This window comes from Pantherophis guttatus, chromosome 2, assembly GCF_059756535.1.
Source record: "Pantherophis guttatus breed Tessera chromosome 2, ASM5975653v1, whole genome shotgun sequence".
In the NCBI taxonomy this organism is placed as follows: Eukaryota; Metazoa; Chordata; class Lepidosauria; order Squamata; family Colubridae; genus Pantherophis; species Pantherophis guttatus.
In genome coordinates, this window is record NC_142064.1 from 183,031,808 (window position 1) to 183,052,288 (window position 20,481).

Here is a 20,481-nt window from a genome sequence, read left to right on the forward strand (position 1 = left end):
TCTTCTGGACCCCGAGATTTTCCTGCAATGGTGCACGAGGTCAGGTAGTATTTGAAGCACCTGGCTTGTTGTTTGTTTGTTGTTGTTGTTGTTTTTTTTACTTAAACCCAGAATTTATCCAACGTAGAGCGCATTTGCCAGACACACTGAACCACAAAGTAGCTGCCCCATTCCCTTGGTGTGGGAATCATAAAATTGGAGATTTATAGTTCAATGCCATTAATCCCCAACCCAGACGATAATTCACAACAGAAGAGAATAACAGAATTGGAAGGAACCGTGGAGCGAAGGTCTTCTAGTTCAAACCCCTGCTGAAGCAGGAAACCCTGTACCATTTCAGACAAGAGGCCGTCCAGTCTCCTCTTCTTTGAGAAAACGTTGTTTGCACAGGTTAGCCTGCCAGATCCACAGGTAACACTAAACTGACTTCAACTGAAACAGCTAAGTTAGATTTGTCTGGAATTGATTCTGCCTGCCCAATAGGTTCACTCCAGGTCCCTTCCGTTGAACACTGCCATCTTGTGGGACTAAGAAAGTGCATGTTCTCTGTTGCAGCCCTCAACCTCCAAAACAGGATTCCACCCCCCACCCCCCCAGATAAAAATGGAGCCTGTTCTCTTGAGGTTTTGGAAAGCTTTGAAACCCTGGCTTTGATCCCTGGCTTGGAGTTGATATTTGCTATTTGTTTAATGGCCTCTGCTTTGTTTTGTGGATTTTATTACCAGCATTGATTTGCCTATTGATTAAATATCTTTAATTGTTTTTAAACTTTTTTTTAGTTTAGTGCATTTCTTAGAGTCCGGTAAAGTTAGGCAGCCAATAAATTTAAATCAAAAATAAATTCAAATGGCTCTTATTTAACAATTACTCGTTCAGCAAGCATTCAGATTTACAATGGGACTGCAGTGCTGAACAAAAGGTAGTTATGATTTAGCTATCATACTTATGTCCGATGCAGCAGCATCATAGTCACATGATTGCCATTTGCTACCATCTTTGCTGGCTTCCTAGAAGCATCGTCAATGAGGAAACCACAAAAGGTGGCAAATGGCAACTACATGTTGTCTTCACATAACAATCCACAATGATTTGCTTAATGGCAAATGGAAGTACCAGAATTTCTGTTACTAAGGCAGAGCAGTTACATACATCTAACAACTATGTGACATTTATGACTGCATAATTTAACAACAGAAATTCCGGTCCCAATTGCTGTCATTAAGTGAGGAGGACTACCTGTAATAAATTGAGTTAGAGCTGATTACACATGAGATCTAGAAGTTCATGAAGTTGCATGAAATCCCCAAAGACAGATGAAGCAATTCACCTCTATGTTGCTGGAAAAAAAAACAGCAACATAGATATGGCCATGAAGTCACCAGAATTGAGCTTGACTCAAGAGATAATAAGTTTTAGCCACATATGTACAATGCAACCTGTACAGTTTATAGTCTGATGTTCATGTAGATCCAACCCCTTGGTAAGTCTACTGGGTGGACAAAGCCAGTAAGGAAGGGAAAAAAAATTAAGCCTTCAGATCTCCCTCTGGCACCACTAGGGCTTTTGCTTTTGCCCTGGAACTGGTTTAAAAATCATCATCATCATCATCATCATGAACTTTATTTATACAATTACAAAAACTGATTTGTGAGCTGTTTTGTAGGATTTGTATCTTGAAAAGTGGGATATAAGTAATCTCTATAGACACGTACCTACGTGTATATTTAGCCATTACTGTATTTCCTTTTAAGTAAGCAACATTACACAAGTGCAAAACAGGAGGCAGATAGATGAAGGCATTGCATAAGAAAAGGAAACAACTACATCTTATTTATAGCAGCAACATTCACTATTATGTCATTCTCTTGTTGATCCAACTTCCAGTGTATGCAACTGTCACTTCCATAGAATTAAGTGGGCTGAAGTATGCTTTTATGAGTCACTTTTACTTCTCTGGAAAACATTCATTCTTCATATCAAACCATATGCCATGAATTATCTTTCTGCTAGCATTTAAAAATTTCTAGATTCATCGGACCATCTTTGGAAACATTCAAACAAGATACACAAATGTATCTCTTTGCTCTACTTTTTCACTGTTTATGTAAAACTTGTAATTGCCTACTCAATGACCTTGGTCTTTCGTAAACTAATTTTCAATTAGATGTTCTTAATTGCATCCAACTTGGGCAAATCAGTTGGGCTCTCAGCAAAGAGCACTGTGTTATCTGCATACCAAAGTACACACATATTCATTCCTGCAACCCACACACTTGATATCTACAAGCATTCCTGAATAAATGAAAGAACATCGCACAATGTGCTTTACTTTGTGTTGAGCTATTTGCTAAAGGTTTTCATGCATGCTTTATTTTCATGCATACTTTCTTTCATCATATCCCTTTCTTATCACGAAGCATTCCACAATTCAAGCCCATTAATTTTATCATACTCCTTTTTTTCCTCAATCAGCAATTATACAATTGATTCATTAATTCTATCATACTCCTTTTTTCCCCTCAATCAACAATTATACAATTGTTTTCTTTCTCATACACATAAGTTCAATTATGTTGAAAAACAGAAATCTGCCTGGCACCTCCCTATATAAAGCTGCTTTGAATTAACTTTTAGTTAAAACTTCTTTAGCTAAGGATCAAAGGAAACCCACTTTGTGCATTACATCTGAGCCAAATGTTCCTAACAACAGAAAAGCAGTTAACAAGTATTTTCTGAAAATGATTAGAAAAGTATGTGAACCCATTAGCCTTTTAAAGGTATCAGCCATGATTGGAGCAACATGGCTATTTCCTCCTCTCCCAAAGCTCTAAATCCACCAGAGGCCACTGTCTTGGGCATTTGTGAGCAAGTTCAAGTCCTCGTCCTCTCCTTGTCCAAAGAGGAATTATGAAGAGCCAGTCTATTTGCTGGTCCTTCATTCCATCATGGTCTGCTTTTTGTGGAGCGGTCTTGTTTGCCATTTCTTCCCTAAAGTCTTTATTCACTCCGCTAAGGCTCCTTTCCCCTCCACTTCCAAAACAATTTATTTTCATCAATATCATTCTGCATTTCTCTGCCCCTCATAATTTAAATCATTCCTTGCCTTGCAATGGTTCTTTAATTACATTCTTTGTGACTCTCTCTCTCTCTTCTCTACAGATTAACACAGTAGCTGTCTATCATTACTTGTTTTGCACTGATCATTCTCTTAATCAGGATTGCATATTTCTTAATGAAGTATGTTGGTTTCTTGAGCTAATGTACACCATTATAACTTGCCCCTAGTTTCACCTGTCAGCCAGTTGATTTTTTCATATCTGTTTGCTGTTCAAGAGTGATTCTCTAGGAAAATAGCAAGGACTCTGTTTTATCAACAGATATAAGCAGCACAGATTCAGTAGCACACTTCATTATAGCCTCCATCTCAACTATGTTTTGCTGCACAATATGGGCTTATTTAGAGTTGAACAGTTCCATAAAGCCAGGTCCCATTTGTATCAAAGCTCACATGCTCAGGTTTGATCCTGAATTAAATTTACTCAGTGATTCTGTAACTTTTATTTTTTTTTTTTAAAAAAAAGACTAAATTAAACATAAAACAGATGACATCTAATCATTTCTAAATTAATATTTTTCTCTGTTAACATCTGCATATTCATTATCCCTAAGTTGAAACCCCCGCAAAAAGGCCAATACCATTCATTCTTTCCACCACTGGTGATAATATGTCAGGCTGTGCTGGAAAATGGCAGCTGATTATTTGCAGAATTATTAGCAGTCCACAAATCATTCATATATTGCTGTTCACTAGTTCATCTAGTCCAGTCATTGTTAGATAGTACGGTTCAATACATAGTCCCAAGGGAAGATCCTTCACAACAAGGATCTTGTTGCAAGAGACTCGACAACTTGAAATATTATGAACTGACCTGCTTCATGTAAAGCATATGTTTTATACTAAGTATTGATTTTTCCCACTTTAAAATGCTACATTTAGAGGACCTTTTATTGAATTAAGCCAATTTATGAAATGTGGAAAATCTTGATGCCGAATTTGTGGGTTTGGTGGGATTGCTAGATCATAATGTGGAAGACCAAATTCAAAATCAATTTAAAAGAAAAACAACTTCATAAATTATTTGGCTGGGCATAATAAACTCCACTGTATTACTCAGTACCCCAAAGAGATGTTCATCTTCAAAATACTTCACAATTTTAAACTAGCCAAGCCATTCTTGTAAGATAAGATATCCTAGGGTAGGGTAGGGTATCATATCCTACTTGAAAGCAGCTTCTTGAAAATTTCAAGAAAACAAAGATTATATTTAACCATCCATTTTCAGAAAGTAATTTAGGACAGAGAATGTTCTTTTACTGGCCAAAGCACTCAGGGAAATTTTGAGATGCAAAACCAAATCTAAGAAACATTCAAAAAGAAAAGTGTTGAAGCTTGAAGACTTGGCACATGCATTCTTGGGTTACGAATGCCCAAGAACAGTTGAAATTGGGTTCAGAAGGAAGGCAATCTTAGACTTAAGTGGGTAAGTGGTGCCTCTTCTCCAAAACATGTACTTGGCTGATTGTAAAAGAACCCCAGGTCTACCATTGTCCACATATTTAAAGGTGAAAAAAAAAAATTAAAATCTTGTATTGCTTAAGGTGAATGTCTCAAATAACACATGAATTAAAAAATAAATGGAAAAAAAACCCAGATTGAAATAGGAATGACTCTGGGTTGTAAATAAAGCTCAGATGAAATGTATACCACAGATAATGAAAAAGGAAATAGTGTGATTAATAAGCAAATTAAAAGTAAATCTTGGAAGAAAGCCTTTTTTCAGAGAACAGGATCCAGTTTTAATCACCCTTGAAAAGACCTATTGAAATCAATGGGATTTTACCGACTGACTTTTCAACAGGTCTCTGCATTGTTGGAATGAATCCTACATTCCTTTTAATGCAGGCTTAAAATTAACGATCAGAAAAGAGGGCACCACATTTGTGAAACAACTGAAAAAATATCTTTACATAACAGGAAAAACTAACATTGAATAATAACCGCTTGAAAAGGAAGGCCAAATGATCATGCCAATCCTGAGAGACCAGCAAATCATACCGGTGTGGCTTAATAAATAAAGCAGCAATGATGATGTGGACAAAAGAAATAAGTTCATAGGATCCCAATTGCTAAGATGCAGGTTCATCACATTCTTGAGATTCTACTGCCACCCCTACATGTGCATGTCTGATAGTGCGGCCATGAAGTTTGTAACCATCCACAGTCACTAAAGCCACAGTGCCCGGTTGCATATTTTCTGCTGGCACATGACACACAATTTCATGGTCATAGGGGTCATATCTGCCACCAATGGGGTTCATTTTTTGCAGACCGTGCTTAGTAAAGATGCTCTGTAGTTTGACTTCTATAAGAGTCAGGCCTTCACATATCTTATTCAGGGTCAGAGTTGGGTCATCATCTTCTTCTACAACAATCTCCAATGTGGTGTTCAGGATATCTGCTACTTCTACCAAATCTCTACAGAAACTCTGGATGCCTGCAGACACAAAGATACGCAAAAAATCAGGATGACAATAGTTCAGGAGGATAAAAACATTTTGGGATCTTGGATTATCTACAATAGAAGGATTTCCTGGGTCTCAGGGAATAAAGTATTTACACTGATTTGATGCTTCCACCGAACTCTGGAATCCAGATATTACATGTGTTTGCATCACTAGAATATATTTCTTTTAACCTGTAAAAAACTGTTCAGTCATAGCAACTATCTTCTTTTGAGGTTTCACTATATTGTCATCTTCAGGTCACTAATGAGTTAACCCAATTATTTCATACTCCATTTTATTTAGTAATATGGAGTAATAAAATTGTGTCTCATAGGCTATTACTGATTTTTGATCCCCCAAATGATTACTTGACTCTGTAAATTGTTGTGTAATAAATATAATGAATCACCTTAACTTTAAGGATGGATTATGTGAACTAGTGGTATCTTTTTTCAGGCTCATGCAGAACTTAAAACATTGCTGGACTCCTTCAATGAAGAGAAGAGATGCTGGATTCATATGAGGTCCAAAGCATTTCTTAGGAATCATTTTCAATGTGTGTAGTCATAAGAAATATGGAGATATAGAGGTACCACTGCAACAAACTCTGGTACAACATTGGCCTGTTTGTTTACTTACCAAAAATCTTAGCATCCTCAACAAATTTTTGTGTTCTACGTCTGACATTTTCAGAATCCATCATGGCTCTTTGGTATCGTTCCTACATGCAGAGAAGAAGCAGAATCAGATTAAAGAATTCTAATTCAAGTAACAGAGGATTAGAGGATTTCAATATCACTGCATATATTTAATGCAGCTTGGTGAGATAACTTACTCATGGGCAATAGAGTTGTTATTTACTGAAAAGAAATAGACTGATGTAGAAGCCACATTAGTAAATATTATCTTGATATCAATTTCCACTTTTCCAGGTGGGATGCCACCTGGCATTTATAAGACTGACAGCTTAATTCCCAGAAAGGGAATTCATGACCCTGAATTAAATAGGATCCTCCTGAGGAGAAATGCTTATTTTAGCATATAACAAAAGAACATATTCTCCACAACCCTTCTTTCTCTAAATTTCCCCCTACAACTGTTCGTTCTCCAGGCTTTAGTTCTTTTTAAAACTGTAGGTAGGAAATAGCTGAGCATCATAACTAAAAATAGAGCCAACATCTTTAAAGAAAGGCTACAATCTGCAAGAAGCTGAAATAAATCCAGATAAGCGAGAAGGGAACTTTAGCTTCAAGCATTAGCTTGTCTTAGAAAACAAGCAACAAGCTCAGCTAGAAATTCTGCATAAGATGAATTATTTTGATTGGGTATATTTCTTAATATAATTTATTTTCTCTGGTGGTTTTTTCTTTGCACAAGTTCAGTAATTTTGTGTTGTTTGCAATTTGGATCCTCCTTGTAGCAGTTAGCTCTAAATAGGAGAACACCATTACCTTTGCTATCAAGTTCCTCCTAAGTTGCCATCTGAAATTTGACCTTCCTTCCTTCCTTCCTTCCTTCCTTCCTTCCTTCCTTCCTTCCTTCCTTCCTTCCTTCCTTCCTTCCTTCCTTCCTTCCCTCCCTCCCTCCTTCCCTCCCTCCTTCCGAGAGGGGCTGTGGACAATTTGCCATCGAATGCTTCCTTCTGACTATCTAAGATTTTTTCTTCTCTTTTTTTCTGTTTTTCTTTCACAACAAGGCTTAATTTTTATTTATCACTTAGAACAGGGATGTCAAATTCACGGCCCGCAGGCCAGATGCATCATGCGCTAGCCACACCTATGCCCAATTTAGTGAAGGGGAAAAGTCATGATACGTCATGTGATGATGCAAGTTTGACACACCTAACCTAGAAGATCTCCTAAACCTGAAAAATGCTAGCCTTGGGTGAGACGGCCGTGGCAAAGCTGCTCAGAGGTGGCTGACAAAATGGTGCCCGTTTGCAACATGGTAGACCGGTGCATTCTGAGCTATTGTTAGGCTAGTTTCCTAGCAAGTAGACCAGTGCACTCTGAAAAGAAGCAGTAGACTGGTGTCCTCAAAAACAAGCTTGAAAAAATTGAAGCCGAAAAACTGATTTCCAATGGCATCTGAACAGACATGGGCTCAAATAGCTGAATCTTCCCAGAGATGTTTCTCTCAGGCAGACTGAGTCGAAACTGGGCCTGAGAGGAAGGAGCAAGGGGTGTGGCCAAAAAACTATGACTCAGTCTCTAGGCAGATCCGACTGTAGCAACCGATGTCTGGCCGATGCCACAACCACACTGAAGAAGGAAGAGTTCATTTGAGCCCCATATCTCAATACTTTTAGAGGCAGCAAGTGGGGATACAGAAATTATTTCATTTTTTCTCCTTTAAATTTGCCAGAAAATAATACAAGGTGTGGGGTCACTATATTTTTTGCAGGTTGTGGACGGAGGAGGAGGTGGCCCTAGATGAACCACTTCCTGGAAAATAGGTGGTGGCAGCAAGAACCACCAACCACAATACTAAAGTCAAATTGGGCTGCAATGGATAGAAATGAAGAGGGGTTGGAAGAGATGGTTAAAACTTCCTATTTTTTATCTATCCAATGGGCACAGCCCTACCACCATAATCATAAACAAGAAATAGGTAAAAGGACCATTTCAGAGACCCCTTCACTGGCCCTTTAAGTCAAATAAATTGAATTTCTGAATTTTAATATTTAATACAATAAAAATTAATTAATACAAACTACATAAACCTAAGTTTTTTGAGGTCCTCAATCATTTTTAAGAATGTAAATGTGTCCTGAGAACAAAATGTCTGAGAACCACTAACATAGATCAATATGCAACTGTTATGCAATACAGCAGCAATAACAAAATTGGGAAAATGAGAAAATACATTACACCAATTCTCCGCGAGCTGCACTGGCTCCCTATCAGTCTCCGGGCGCAATTCAAGGTGTTGGTTATTACCTTTAAAGCCCTACATGGCTCAGGACCAGGCTATCTTCGAGACCGCCTTCTACCACATAGCTCCCAGCGACCGGTAAGATCCCACAGAGTTGGTCTCCTCTGGGTCCCGTCAACTAAACAATGTCGGCTGGCGGGCCCGCGGGGAGGGCCTTCTCTGTGGCTGCCTTGGCTCTCTGGCACCAATTACTTCCTGAAGTCCGGACCGCCCCCACCCTATTGGCCTTCTGGAAAGCGGTGAAGACCTGGCTCTTCCGGCAGGACTGGGGCCGTTGATCTCGTTATAGTGATCTTGCGAGACCCGGCCACAAATTGGAGTGTACGTGTTTTAACGTTTTAATGTCTTCTTTTAACTTTTGTATGGGATATTGTTGCATTGTTTTATTCTCTGTTGTAAGCCGCCCAGAGTCCCTTGGGAGTTGGGCAGCATAGAAATGCAACAAATTAATTAATTAATTAAATAAATAAATAATTAAATAAATAAATAAATAAATAAATAAGTAGGGCTCTTACATAAATTGTTTCTTATAACTGTGATAAAATGTGTGCAAGAAGAAATTATTCTCCAAGGTAATAGACAGCAAAGTTATTTAAAGGCTATTTTAGTAACCTCAGCAAATAGCATGGATGGATGATCTAGAAAGGTAAGCAGAGTTGAGAACTCTACTTGTGACCATGAGCAATGAGCAAGAAAAAGGATGAGGATAGAGAGAGTGTGAAAAATAGTTAAAATAAAATAATAATCCTAAAAGGCAGCTATGGGAGACCACTTTTTCATCATGCCAAGAAACTTGCTTGGATGTATCCTGTAAGCATCCAGGAGTCAAGCTAGACTCAAAGGAAACTTTAAACTCTGCAGACTTCTTCCTCACTTACTGCCCAATAACAGTAGTTGGACTTACCATGGAGTAAGTCACTGGAAGATGGCCAGGACAAGAAAAGGTTAACTCTGCCTCTTCTAGCTAGAAGCTGGACTTAAGACTTCTTCTTGTCCCATGAAGGAAATTTCTTCCCTTCAGTCACATGTATTGACTTCCGCTGAGTATCGTTCAATTCTTCCTTTATTGTATATTCCACTATAACAAAATTGTTAAGACACATGGAGATGGAAGAATAATATGTAACTGTTAGTGAAAGACTGGTAGCTTCTATCCCAACCCTGCTTGGTTTCCTGATCCTCTTCTATTCCACATAGGGTGGGATTGTCAGTTCCATCTTGCAGTGACCAGAGAGATACATCAGAGAAAACTCAACTACTATTCTTGCTCACTGGGGACACAGTTGACAGGAAAAGGACATATTACAGCAGTATTCCCAGTAACAACTGATAGCATCAAATAAGTTGAATTTATTTATTTTATAATGCCTTATAGTTCCACCTGGATAGCTGTGTCTCTTACAGAATTACTATGAAGGAAGGAAGGCTATCTCTTGTTGGCTGTATATGCCATAGCAATGTGTTTTCCAACTTGAATACCAAATATAGAGTGAGAAATTTTGTAGGAGACAAAAGTGTTAGTATTTTTCTTCTCCAAAGATATATTCTTAAGAGCCCTGAACCTATTTAGTCTGAGCCACCTGTTTGATAGGCTTGGCTGGATTTGGACTGATGTTGAGAAGCACAATCTCTAGTGCATAATGGAATCTGGGAACTGATCTTCAATCTGTAGGAAACTCAATACTTCAAGACATGTTCACATGTCACAAGTTTCTGTTTTTTGTATTACCATTCTTGGACCAGGTTATCTTGTGACCAAGATGGTTTTACCACAAATATGGAAGGTCCATATTCAGCAACTGATCTTATTTAGCTTCCAGGCACAAGGCTGGAGCTACTCTGGACCAGTAGCTTGCTAGAATCAACTGTGCTTTGGGTAACTTCCTTTGCACATCATCTTGTATAGCAAAATGAAAGAAAGCAGGAATACAAAGTGTAGTCCTTTCAGTCATGATGCCATTAGGGTGCGTTAGTACTCTCTGCTGCCTTGTTGGGCTATAGGATCAACCCTTGCCAATACAACGGGTTCTGTTGCCATAAATCTGGCTGCAATTATAGAGAATCTTGAGAGATATATGTCATCAGGTAGGGAACCACAGAGATTACCTTGAAGAAACTATTCAGAGCCAGAGCATTTTAGGAAGAGACTCAAACTGACTCCTCCCTAACTCCCTCTGGTATCAGAGGGAAAACCATTCAAACTTGCAAGTTTCTGTTATAATGGCTTATCTCAATAAAGTACAGTTCTAAACATTTTGTGAGTCTGTTTTTTGATCTAGTCAACCTTATCACATCATTAGGTTCTTCTGGTGTATCCAGTATATTAAACTTGCATATCTATGATAACATCAAATGTTCATATAACTGAAGCTTGGTCAAGGATGTAAGAGATATGCTGCTGCCCATATTCCCAGGCTGCTCCATGGTCATTAGGGCCAATAAAACTCTTTCCTTCTTTTTTCAATATCATTTAATTCAGACATTTAAGACTGCTATCATCTCATCAAGATGATATGCAGAAGATACAAACTGTTAACTACTCCCTCTTCTTGGATCTCTTAGTATCCTTCATCTCTCCCACTGGCATCCTGGTGGAGTAAAATAGATACCAAGTGGATTCATTAACACTGGCATGAGAAGCCAGATGTAGCCAAATTGCTCTTTGGCTATTTTATTTGGAACAATGTATTTCTAAATCATCTTCAGTTTCAGTTGCAATTTGATAGATGCAGCACTATTAAGCTTTAGTCAATGACAAATACTCTATATGGTCCCATAGATTTTTTAAAAATACTTTTAAGTTATAGGGCTGAATCTTTTAAGAAAATGCACAGAAATTTAGATGTGTGGATCCCTTATTCTGGATGTCAAAACTAAAAAAAGTTACTCACTGTTAAGACACGGAGTTGTTCTTCTAGCTTGATAGTCTTGTGCTCTAAATTTTCTCCCCTCAGGATCTGTCTAGGTTCATTCTGAGGATCTTCTGGGCCACAATCATCCCCTGTGCTCTTTTGTTGTGCAGCAGTACTGAAGGCGAAGAGCAAACCTCTAAAACAACAAAGACCAAAAATGTAGTGAAGTATACATTTTCAAAAAGCCTTTCCATTTCAAATTTATTTTAAAAATAAAGATTCACTTATTAACTAGAAAGCTTTTGGTTTCTATCAAGAAATTTAGCCGTAGCATTGTACTACAAGTTAAGGATAGCAATAGCACTCAGACTTATATACCGCTTCACAGTGCTTTCCAGCCCTCTCTAAGCGGTTTAGAGTCAGCCTATTGCCTCCAACAATTTGGGTCCTCATTTTACCCACCTCGGAAGGACGGAAGGCTGAGTCAACCTTGAGCCTGGTGACATTCGATCTGCCAAACTGCTGGCAGCCGATGATCAGCAGAAGAAGCCTACAAGTACTGCACTCTAACCACTGTGCCACCGCAGCTCTTATTTTTGTTCACTTTTTTGCCAAATGAAAAAGGACTTATTCATAGAATTAAGACTGAAAAATGAATAGCTAGGAAGTTTTTACTTAGTTTGGAAACTTGATTCAGATGTTGCTGATTTACAGATTGGATGATTATCATGGGCATAGGACATTATCTACTATAATAGGTTTTTTTCCCCCTGTCTAGCACCTTCAAGACATAGGCACAAAACGTAAGAAGAACTGCCTAACAAGGAAGGAGAGTCCTACACCCCTTGTCATTTATAACACAGGGAAATGTTTAAAATTACACTGTGAGCTAACATTGTGTATATGATCAACAAAATGGAAACATAGAGCAGGTATCTATTGTCTATGCTGATTAGAATTTTAGAAATATGAATGTCTTGTTCTACAAAGGATTCTATCAACATCCTATGTAATGCAACAGTCAACTGTATGTACTTTATTTAGCAGAGGTGACTTCACTCAGCTGAGAAATGGCTGCAGCAGATGTAGGCATTCAAATTTTCTGAGAAGGTAGAACTCAATATACAAAACCTGAGTGAACAAAATTACTTTGCTTTCAATAAGGAAAACTCAGTTTTGCTGCTGTTTCTTTGTGTAGAAGCACACAATTATGAAAAGGCTCTGAATCCACATTTAATTCTCGGCTGCAGCAACATGGGAATCGGTATGGTAAATAGTCACAAAGGCATTTAATTAAATGTGCTAATGTTATTTGGAATTCTAATTCGTTTCCCAATGATCTTTTAGATGCTTAGATATTGCCTAAACTCACATTTAATTTTAAGCAATTCAGCTAATAATTGAGTGGGGCAACTGATTTTTATTAAAGCCAACTGACAGGTTATGCTAATAATTTGGGCAATAAGGGTGGCAGCAAGCAAGTTTATGAATTTATTAATTTACATTAATAAATAAGAATGTAATATAGTTTAGACTTCCAGCCAACAAAATCCTTAGCTTTTAGGATTTTGTTAATGTTATCTCCTCTCTAGCCAGTTTGCAAAGGGAAAAACAACTTCTCAAAAACAAACAAACAAACAAAAAAGCATTAGGTAAAGGTTAGATTCCACAATCCCTTCTCCTCAGTACATATACACATAATTATACTGCCAGCTACTGATAACAATTTACTATTAAATAAATTTTTCCTCAACTTGAGAGGCCTTTCATTCATATCCTGGTCACCTCACAACTGGTTTATTGCAATGCACTCCACATTGGGCTACCCATGAAGACCATCCAGGACCTACAAGTTCCAAATGCAGCTACGTGAGCAGCAATGCGTAAAGTTGCATTGGTTGCCAGCTTGCTTCCATGTGCAATTTAAGGTGCTGGCTATTACCTATAACGGGTCCCCAAACTTTTGGACCTCAGGGACCACTAAGTTCATAATTTTAAATCCCGCAGACTACTAATACGAATCCAGTGTGCCACTTGCTGAAGACTCCCAGTGACGGGATGGGGTCACTTCAGGTACTTCCCTCCTCTCTCTCTCTCTCTCTCCCCCCTTCTCTCTTTCTCTCCCACTCTTTTTCTCTCATTCTCTCTCTCTCTCTCCCTCTTTCTCTCTCTCCCACTCACTCTGATTCCCTCGTCTCTCTCTCTCTTTCTTTTATTCTCTTTCTCTCTTTCTGTCTCTGTCTCTATTTCTCTCTGATTCTCTCTCTTTCTTCCATTCTCTTTCATTCTGTCTCTTTTATTCTATCTCTCTCATTCTCTCTCTGTCTCTTTCTCTTTCATTCTCTGTCTCTCTCATTCTCTGTCTCTTTCTCATTCTGTCTCTTTCTCTCTTTCATTCTCTATCTCTGTCTCTTTCTCTCTCTCTGTCTCATTCTGATTCTCTCTGATTCTCTTTCATTCTGTCTCTCTTTCTTTCTGTCTCATTTCTCTCTTTCTCTCACTGTCTCTTTCTCTGTCTGATCTCTCTTCCCCCTTTCTGTCTCATCTCTCTCCCTTTCTTTCTCTCTCTCTCCCACTCTTTCTCATTCTCTCTCTTTCTCTCTCATTCTCTCTGTCTCTTTCTCTCTCTCTCTCTCTCTCTCTCTTTCTCTCATTCTCTCTCTCTCTCTCTTTCTCTCTGTCCCATCTCATGGGCCAGCCAGTGTCTTGGGGCTGAGAGGAAGTCAAGCATCTCCCCGAGAGACCAAAGTGCGAGGAGCACCAACAAGGGCTGGAAGAAACGCCTGCGAGATCCAGCAAGAGATGAAGTTTTGCTCCGGCTCTGGAATATGGAGTGAATCTCGATCCCTCGCCCTTCCCTTGCCAGGCGAGGAGTGACTGGGAAGGGAGGGCGAGGGGCGGGGACAGCCCCTGGTGTGTTCAGCCAACAGGAAGCTACAGCAGGGGGAAGAAACAGCCCGGGGTTCCCGCCACCCATTGCTTTGGCCCGTCTGCACCGCCACCCACCCTTTCACCATTACTTCATTCCGGTCAGCGAGGACTGCACTGCAAAGTTGCAAGTTGCACAAACCTCCCTCTACAGTGGAGATTTACAGCCTCCACCATCAGCTGCCTGGCCAGTCCCATATTCCAGAGCTCTAGTCACAGGACTGGCCATTGCTCATCCCAGAGCAGCACCTCCACCCGGGTGCGCCACAGACCACCAAAATTTTCTCGTGGACCACTGGTTGGTGACCACTAACCTATAATGTCCTTCAAGAAATAGGGCCTGGTTGACTGAAAGTCTATCTCCAATTATTTGTGCCTGCTGGGGTACATTCTGGTAGAGTGGATGTGCTTCAGGTTTCTTCATTTAAATGTCATTGTGTGGGCACCTTCTCTGTTGCTACCCCTGCCTTCTACATCAGCACTCCATTCAATATGTCTTTACTGTCAAGAGGTCAATTGTATGAAACCATGCAATGCATAGTAAAGTTAGTTTTTTAAAAAAAAAAAAACACACGCAAGCACTCAAAGGAAATGCCAAAACTTTCTCTAAGAATCACTTACAGACAACCTTTATCAAGTACACAGTTATATACTCATTTAATGGCAAATGGGCTATTGGCAGTCACCACCTCATAGGTAGTTCTTCTTTAATGCCTGCCTCATACAGCCACTATAGTTACAGTGGTGATGACAAATTAACTTTGTGACCAATTCTTGCATTTATGACTTTTGCAAAGGAAAGCTGAAGTAAGATCATAAGCACAGTTGCAATTTCACTTGCTTCGCTTAACAACCAAGTTGCCAATCCCAATTATAATTGATAAATGAGGACCGCTTGTGCATGAAGTACCCATGGACAGAAGAGGAATTTTCTTTTGAGATACAAAAATAAAAGTGATATAAGTTGCTAAAAAAAAAGTTATAGTTTAGTATAGAGGTGTCCATTCTGCAACCCATGGGCTGCATGAGGCCCTGGACAGCTAGTAATGCAACCCCACAAGATCATAAACTTTAACATTATAAATAGTTATATGCATTCCAAGACAATTCCTCTTCACTCAATGAGGCCCAGGCAAGTCAAAAGGTTGGACATGCCTCTGCTTGGTAGATGGTGGGTCTCGTGCCATATAATAAATTGCAATATTTGAATATCAGAAGGGAACCGTCAAGTTGATTATATCTGGACTTGGGAATTTAAGCAGGGCTGAGCTTGGTTAGTACCTAGACCACCAGGGAATATTTTGCCTTTTAATTCTTTTCTGCTTTTTCCGGAAGGCAAATCTTAATCTGCAATTAGAATTTTTGTAAATTGACAGTGATTAAATCAACCAAATTTTGAAGTCTTACCTGCCAAATTAATAGCAGGTAACTAGGATGCCCGATCCCTTGAATTATCTCCGTTCTTAGCACAAAGGCCCCCTTCAGCTGTCTCACTTGAAGGCAGAAAGGCTGGAGGAGGACAGGTCATGCGCAGCCACATTTCTTCTCCACAGGTTCAGGCAAACACCTGAATGAGGCTTAGATTAGTGAGGCAGCCACTCAGAGGACACAAGCTTAAAATAAGTTCACAAACATTCAGAACAGCTCATAAATCTCTTCTCTAAAACAAGCTGCCCTTTAAATGCTTACACTTTATCGCTGGTTGTTTATATCTGAACATAACTGCACATGCTGTTTATTGCGTGACAGTGAGTTTGAATGAGCCTTTGCCAAAAACTTACTTAAAGCAAATCACTGTCTAGACATGCACTCTCTTTTACCAAGCTCAGTAAATTCAGCAGCACAACACATACCCGCTTAATTTATGACACTTCCTGCTATTTCAAGTTATCAACCTTCTTTGGCCTTTAGGGCCAGATCCTAAAAATACTTAATATATAAGAGAGCTGTCCTTTGTCTTTACCTTGTCATATGCTTCAGCACCTAGAAAAACCTGTCTAAATGGTGAAATATTCAAATTGCACTACTTATCTATGGCCTTGGGTGTGAACCATAGTTACAAGAAAAGAAGGAAGAAAGGTAAGGGACTTGCCTCAATGACAACAGCTGGAGTAGGATCCCTTTTTTCAACAGAGTCTGAGGAATTATTTTGTCAGAGTAACAAGTCAGATATTCCAAAACACTAAATCACAATGAGCACTCTTACGGTTTTTAGTTATTATAGCACTTCCAATTCTAGAACAGATTCCTGTACAGTACTGTGCTCTTGTGTGAGGCTATCTTTGAAAACAGTACAAAAGCTTCCATTGATTCAGTACAGCTGTTAGTTCTTTCTGGATGCTTCTAAGTATTAGCAACCCATTTAATTTAGGGTTCAATAAAGGATGGTGAATTTTTGATCTGGATTTTAAAAATCCAAGTTTAAAATCTCAACAGTCGATTCCTTCTGTATGAGCCTGTTCAAGAATCTTCTTCAGTTCTAGAAGGCCTGTTTTAGGCATTCTGCCATCAGACATACAGTAGAGATGAGTAAGTGAAAGAAAACTTTTTAATTTGATCAATAGTCATCTCCAAGAGATAGTATGCTTGATACCCTGGGGTGAACATCAGTGGTGGGTTGCTACCGGTTCACACCATATATGGCGAACCGGTAGTGGCGGTGGTGGGAGGCTCCCCCCACCCATCTAGACACGCATGCGCAGAAGCGCCGCACACACGCACGCATGAGCAAACCGGTAGCGATAGGATTTGGAACACGCCCCGGTGAACATCCTCACAGTAAAGTTGAAGTGGAACAACACACCCTCAGAATGGTGTTGAAATCTATCTAACTAGGGAATGCATATGCCTTTTGTAACATAGATGTTTGTACAGTTGACATAAATCTATCACATGCTGGGTGTTTGCCGATCCTGTACTAAGTTCAAAAGGGAAGTTCAATGTTTAACTTTAGAATTTGCTGTGAAATCATTTACTTACATATAGGATAAGAAGTTTGCTTTTTTGCTACTTTGGTTTAATCATCTGTGGGTCCATTACACACAGGACAGTATATTTGTGAAGTTTTTGTTTCTCAAATGTGTGTAGCCACCTATCTCACAAACCACAACTGTGAGCAGCATACAACAATCGGACAACAACACATATAAAAACAAGAAATATAAAAATATAAAATCCATATTAAAAAGTATCATAAAAACAAATAAAAAACACTACTCAGAGAGGATAACAACTGTCTCTTAGCAATGGAGCTACCTGAATATATCTCCAGGTCCTGGAAGCTCCAGGCCTGGTGACATAACCTGTTCTTAAGGGACTTCTGGAATGTCAAAAGGGAATGGACCTAATCTAATTTTGGGGGAGAGGGAAGAATATTCTATAAGCAGGAATCATAGCAGAGAAGGCACATATACAAATACTCTGTGTGTATACAATACATGGGATTTTCCCCACTTGTAATTAACAATGACACAAACATGTCCCTACATTTTTTTTTGCTGCCATGGCTCCATGATCTTGCTTTTATCTTGGCCCATGAGCTAGACAGGCCTTATTCATCCATAGAAGCATGCTCATCTAATTTTGAGGTCATTTAAAGATATCAAAATGTTTAAAATCTGCTAAATTTTATGTTTGGAGGGAACTCGGGTGAAACAGGGAATAGAGGCAGGAAAAGGATCAGCAAATTTCATGCCAATATAATATTGTTGTAGATAATTGGATGGCACTATAACTCAGCACTCAACAAAAGCCCCTAAAAGTTGTTTCCTCATTTATAAATTATGTTCTACATTAATATGCATAGCTTGCTTACCAATAGTATTGCAGAACAGTGGAGTTGCTGGAAAATATATAGTGTCTGAACCTACCTGGACAACTAAACAACTATTCCAAAGTATTAAGCCCAACTATTTTTAAAAATCATGTTGATCAGCAGTATTTTAAAGGTTTTCATTGTGGTTTCAAAAGTGTTTCACAGAGATCTATTTTTTCAGTCTGAGTCCTGACATTGTAACCCCACCACCTGAAAGTTTTGTCCATTTTTATCTACAGATTAAATCATGGCAACTAGACCAAACTTTGTTAATCTGTTTTGTTGCTCATCCAAGCAACTTCGTTAGTCAAAGCAAAATTAGTTAGGCAGAGAGGTCCAGTTGCCATGATTCAACCTTTGGCCTGGATGATTGAGTCTGCATTGACATTTTGTCCAAGTTATTCTAATGTTAGTACTTATGAAATCAAGTGTAATTTTAAATATTTCTTGATCAATTTTAATTTTCAAGTATACAATTAAAGAGATACTGCCTGGAAGAGCAATAAAAGGAGTTAGATGGTTCTATGAAGGGCATCATAATGGCTACCCTAATCAGCATATTCAGAGGCATTTGCCTGCAAACATCACTCATTTGGAGATCAATGTTACCTTTGTATCAATAAAGATAAAAGCTTAGTCTTTTACAAGCTATACCTTAATATAACAGGTTTCAACCCATGTATTATATTTTAATATTGTGTTTGGTTTGCAAGTTGCTCAGAAAACTTGGAAGCAGCTGTACAACTCTATTACTGTACAGAAATGAAGACATGTGGCAGAGAAACTCCAGCCTGGTCTTCTCATTGAAAATCTCCTCCCCCCCCCCCCCCAATCTCTTCTGTAGGGATTTCTCCTGCTTTCAAGGCTGCCTCTGAGATAAAATATCCGTGTGAAGGAGGAAAATTGGGGTGTGTGTGTGTAAAATATTAGCTCATTTAAAAGTGTGCAAGTAGAAACAAGCCTGTGGGGAGAGAAAAGTTAAGAGAAAGAAAGGTGAAAAGACCAGGCAGGGTTGGAGAGTGATGTCAGATATGGTCACTTCTGGCTCTTATAGCGCAGGGAGTCATGCGATACCAATGTCGCCCCCACGCTTCCTCCCCACCCAACCCTGAGCAAAAATGGCTCTTTCACCCGATTGGAAAGAGGGACGGGACACGGCCTTTCATCTTCGCATCCATCTCAAGAAAGGCCGTTTTAGGGGCTCCAGCAGCATTTCAGCGCCGCCCAAATCATGCCACGTCCAGCAGCTGCTTGCACTAAGAGGATGGTGTGGGGGGGGGGGAAGGGGGGGCGTCCTGGCTCCCGGGTGCATCTTTTGTGTATATATATATATATATATATAAGCCCAAATTCTCGGGAAGGGGCCGCTTGGCAAAAGATGCACCCGGGAGCCAGGACGCCCCCCCTTCCCCCCCCACACCATCCTCTTAGTTGCCCATTCCCGAGCACGGGCGAAGCAACCACAGGCAGCAGGAGGAACGGTAGGCGGCTCCCGCATCGCCTCGTGTTTCTCCGAGAGCCGCAAGGGGCATCCAAGGGGAAACGATTTTAAATCGAAACATCCCTCCCCTCCCCCCACCCCAGGACCCTCGCTTTGGAAGACCTTCTCTGCAAATAGGGACCAAGCAAATAGAGCTGCACGACGCCGCCCCGTCCAACCTCAAACAGGGACCGCACATTTGAGATAAGCCGCAAGAAAAAGCGACCCCCAGAGCCCGCGGCGTCGGAGGATAACCAGCCCGAAAGCCAAGGGACGAGGAATAAAAAGAGTGAGTGGCCCGTACCTGTTGGAGTGGAACCGAGGGTAATTCAAATGGAGCAAAGGGCTCAAGCAATTCCGGGCCGCTCGCACAGACCTGCCCGCTGCCATACCGTCACCGTCGCCTCCGCCAAGACTGAGCGAAACGGACCCGCGGCTTCCCAGACGCCCACGGAGGGGAAAAGAAGAACACGCGACCGACTACAACAACCGGCGGCCACTGCGCCGTTGATTAAAGCCCGGACTGCGACTCCCGCCAGGCCTCGCGCTACATTACAATGCTCTGCCCTTAAGGGCGGGAACTTCGTGGGACGGAGGGAATTTATTAGGCCGAAGGAGGAGGCTAGCAGGCAGAAATCGTACTGGCTATGTTTTATCTTCCAGCCAAATAAGAATAATATTGCACGGGCGTCTTCCAGCTGGATCGGTTGTAATACTTCCCTGGTTCCGCCATCGTTGTAGCTAATTGTGAATTTATTTTTAATTTTATTTATTTTATTTCGTCAAGCATGTATTTTATGACAGATACAAGTGTAAACATAATTATAAATACATGAAAAGGATACGAATAAAAGAAAACATTAGGACAGGGACAGTAGGCACGCTGGACTCTTCATATTCTGCGAACC

The 20,481-nt window shown here is 39.9% G+C and overlaps 1 protein-coding gene across 1 annotated transcript; it reads right to left on the reverse strand.

Moving 5' to 3' along the window:
- Positions 1-3,543: 3,543 nt before the first annotated feature.
- Positions 3,544-20,149, reverse strand: GRPEL2 (GrpE like 2, mitochondrial). The gene is made up of 4 exons (XM_034405685.3): positions 19,878-20,149; positions 11,391-11,547; positions 6,205-6,286; positions 3,544-5,555 (listed from the first exon to the last, which is right to left on the reverse strand). Exons 1-4 carry the CDS (start codon positions 19,961-19,963, stop codon positions 5,188-5,190), a joined length of 693 nt encoding a protein of 230 aa, XP_034261576.2. The 5' UTR covers positions 19,964-20,149; the 3' UTR covers positions 3,544-5,187.
- Positions 20,150-20,481: the final 332 nt, after the last annotated feature.

Coding starts and splice junctions, on each gene's coding strand:
- GRPEL2 (XM_034405685.3), bottom strand. CDS start 19,963: ATGGCAGCGGGCAGGTCTGTGCGAGCGGCCCGGAATTGCTTGAGCCCT. Junction 11,548..19,877: donor CCTCGGTTCCACTCCAACAG/GTACGGGCCACT, acceptor TTGTTGTTTTAG/AGGTTTGCTCTTCGCCTTCA. Junction 6,287..11,390: donor AACAACTCCGTGTCTTAACA/GTGAGTAACTTT, acceptor CTCTGCATGTAG/GAACGATACCAAAGAGCCAT.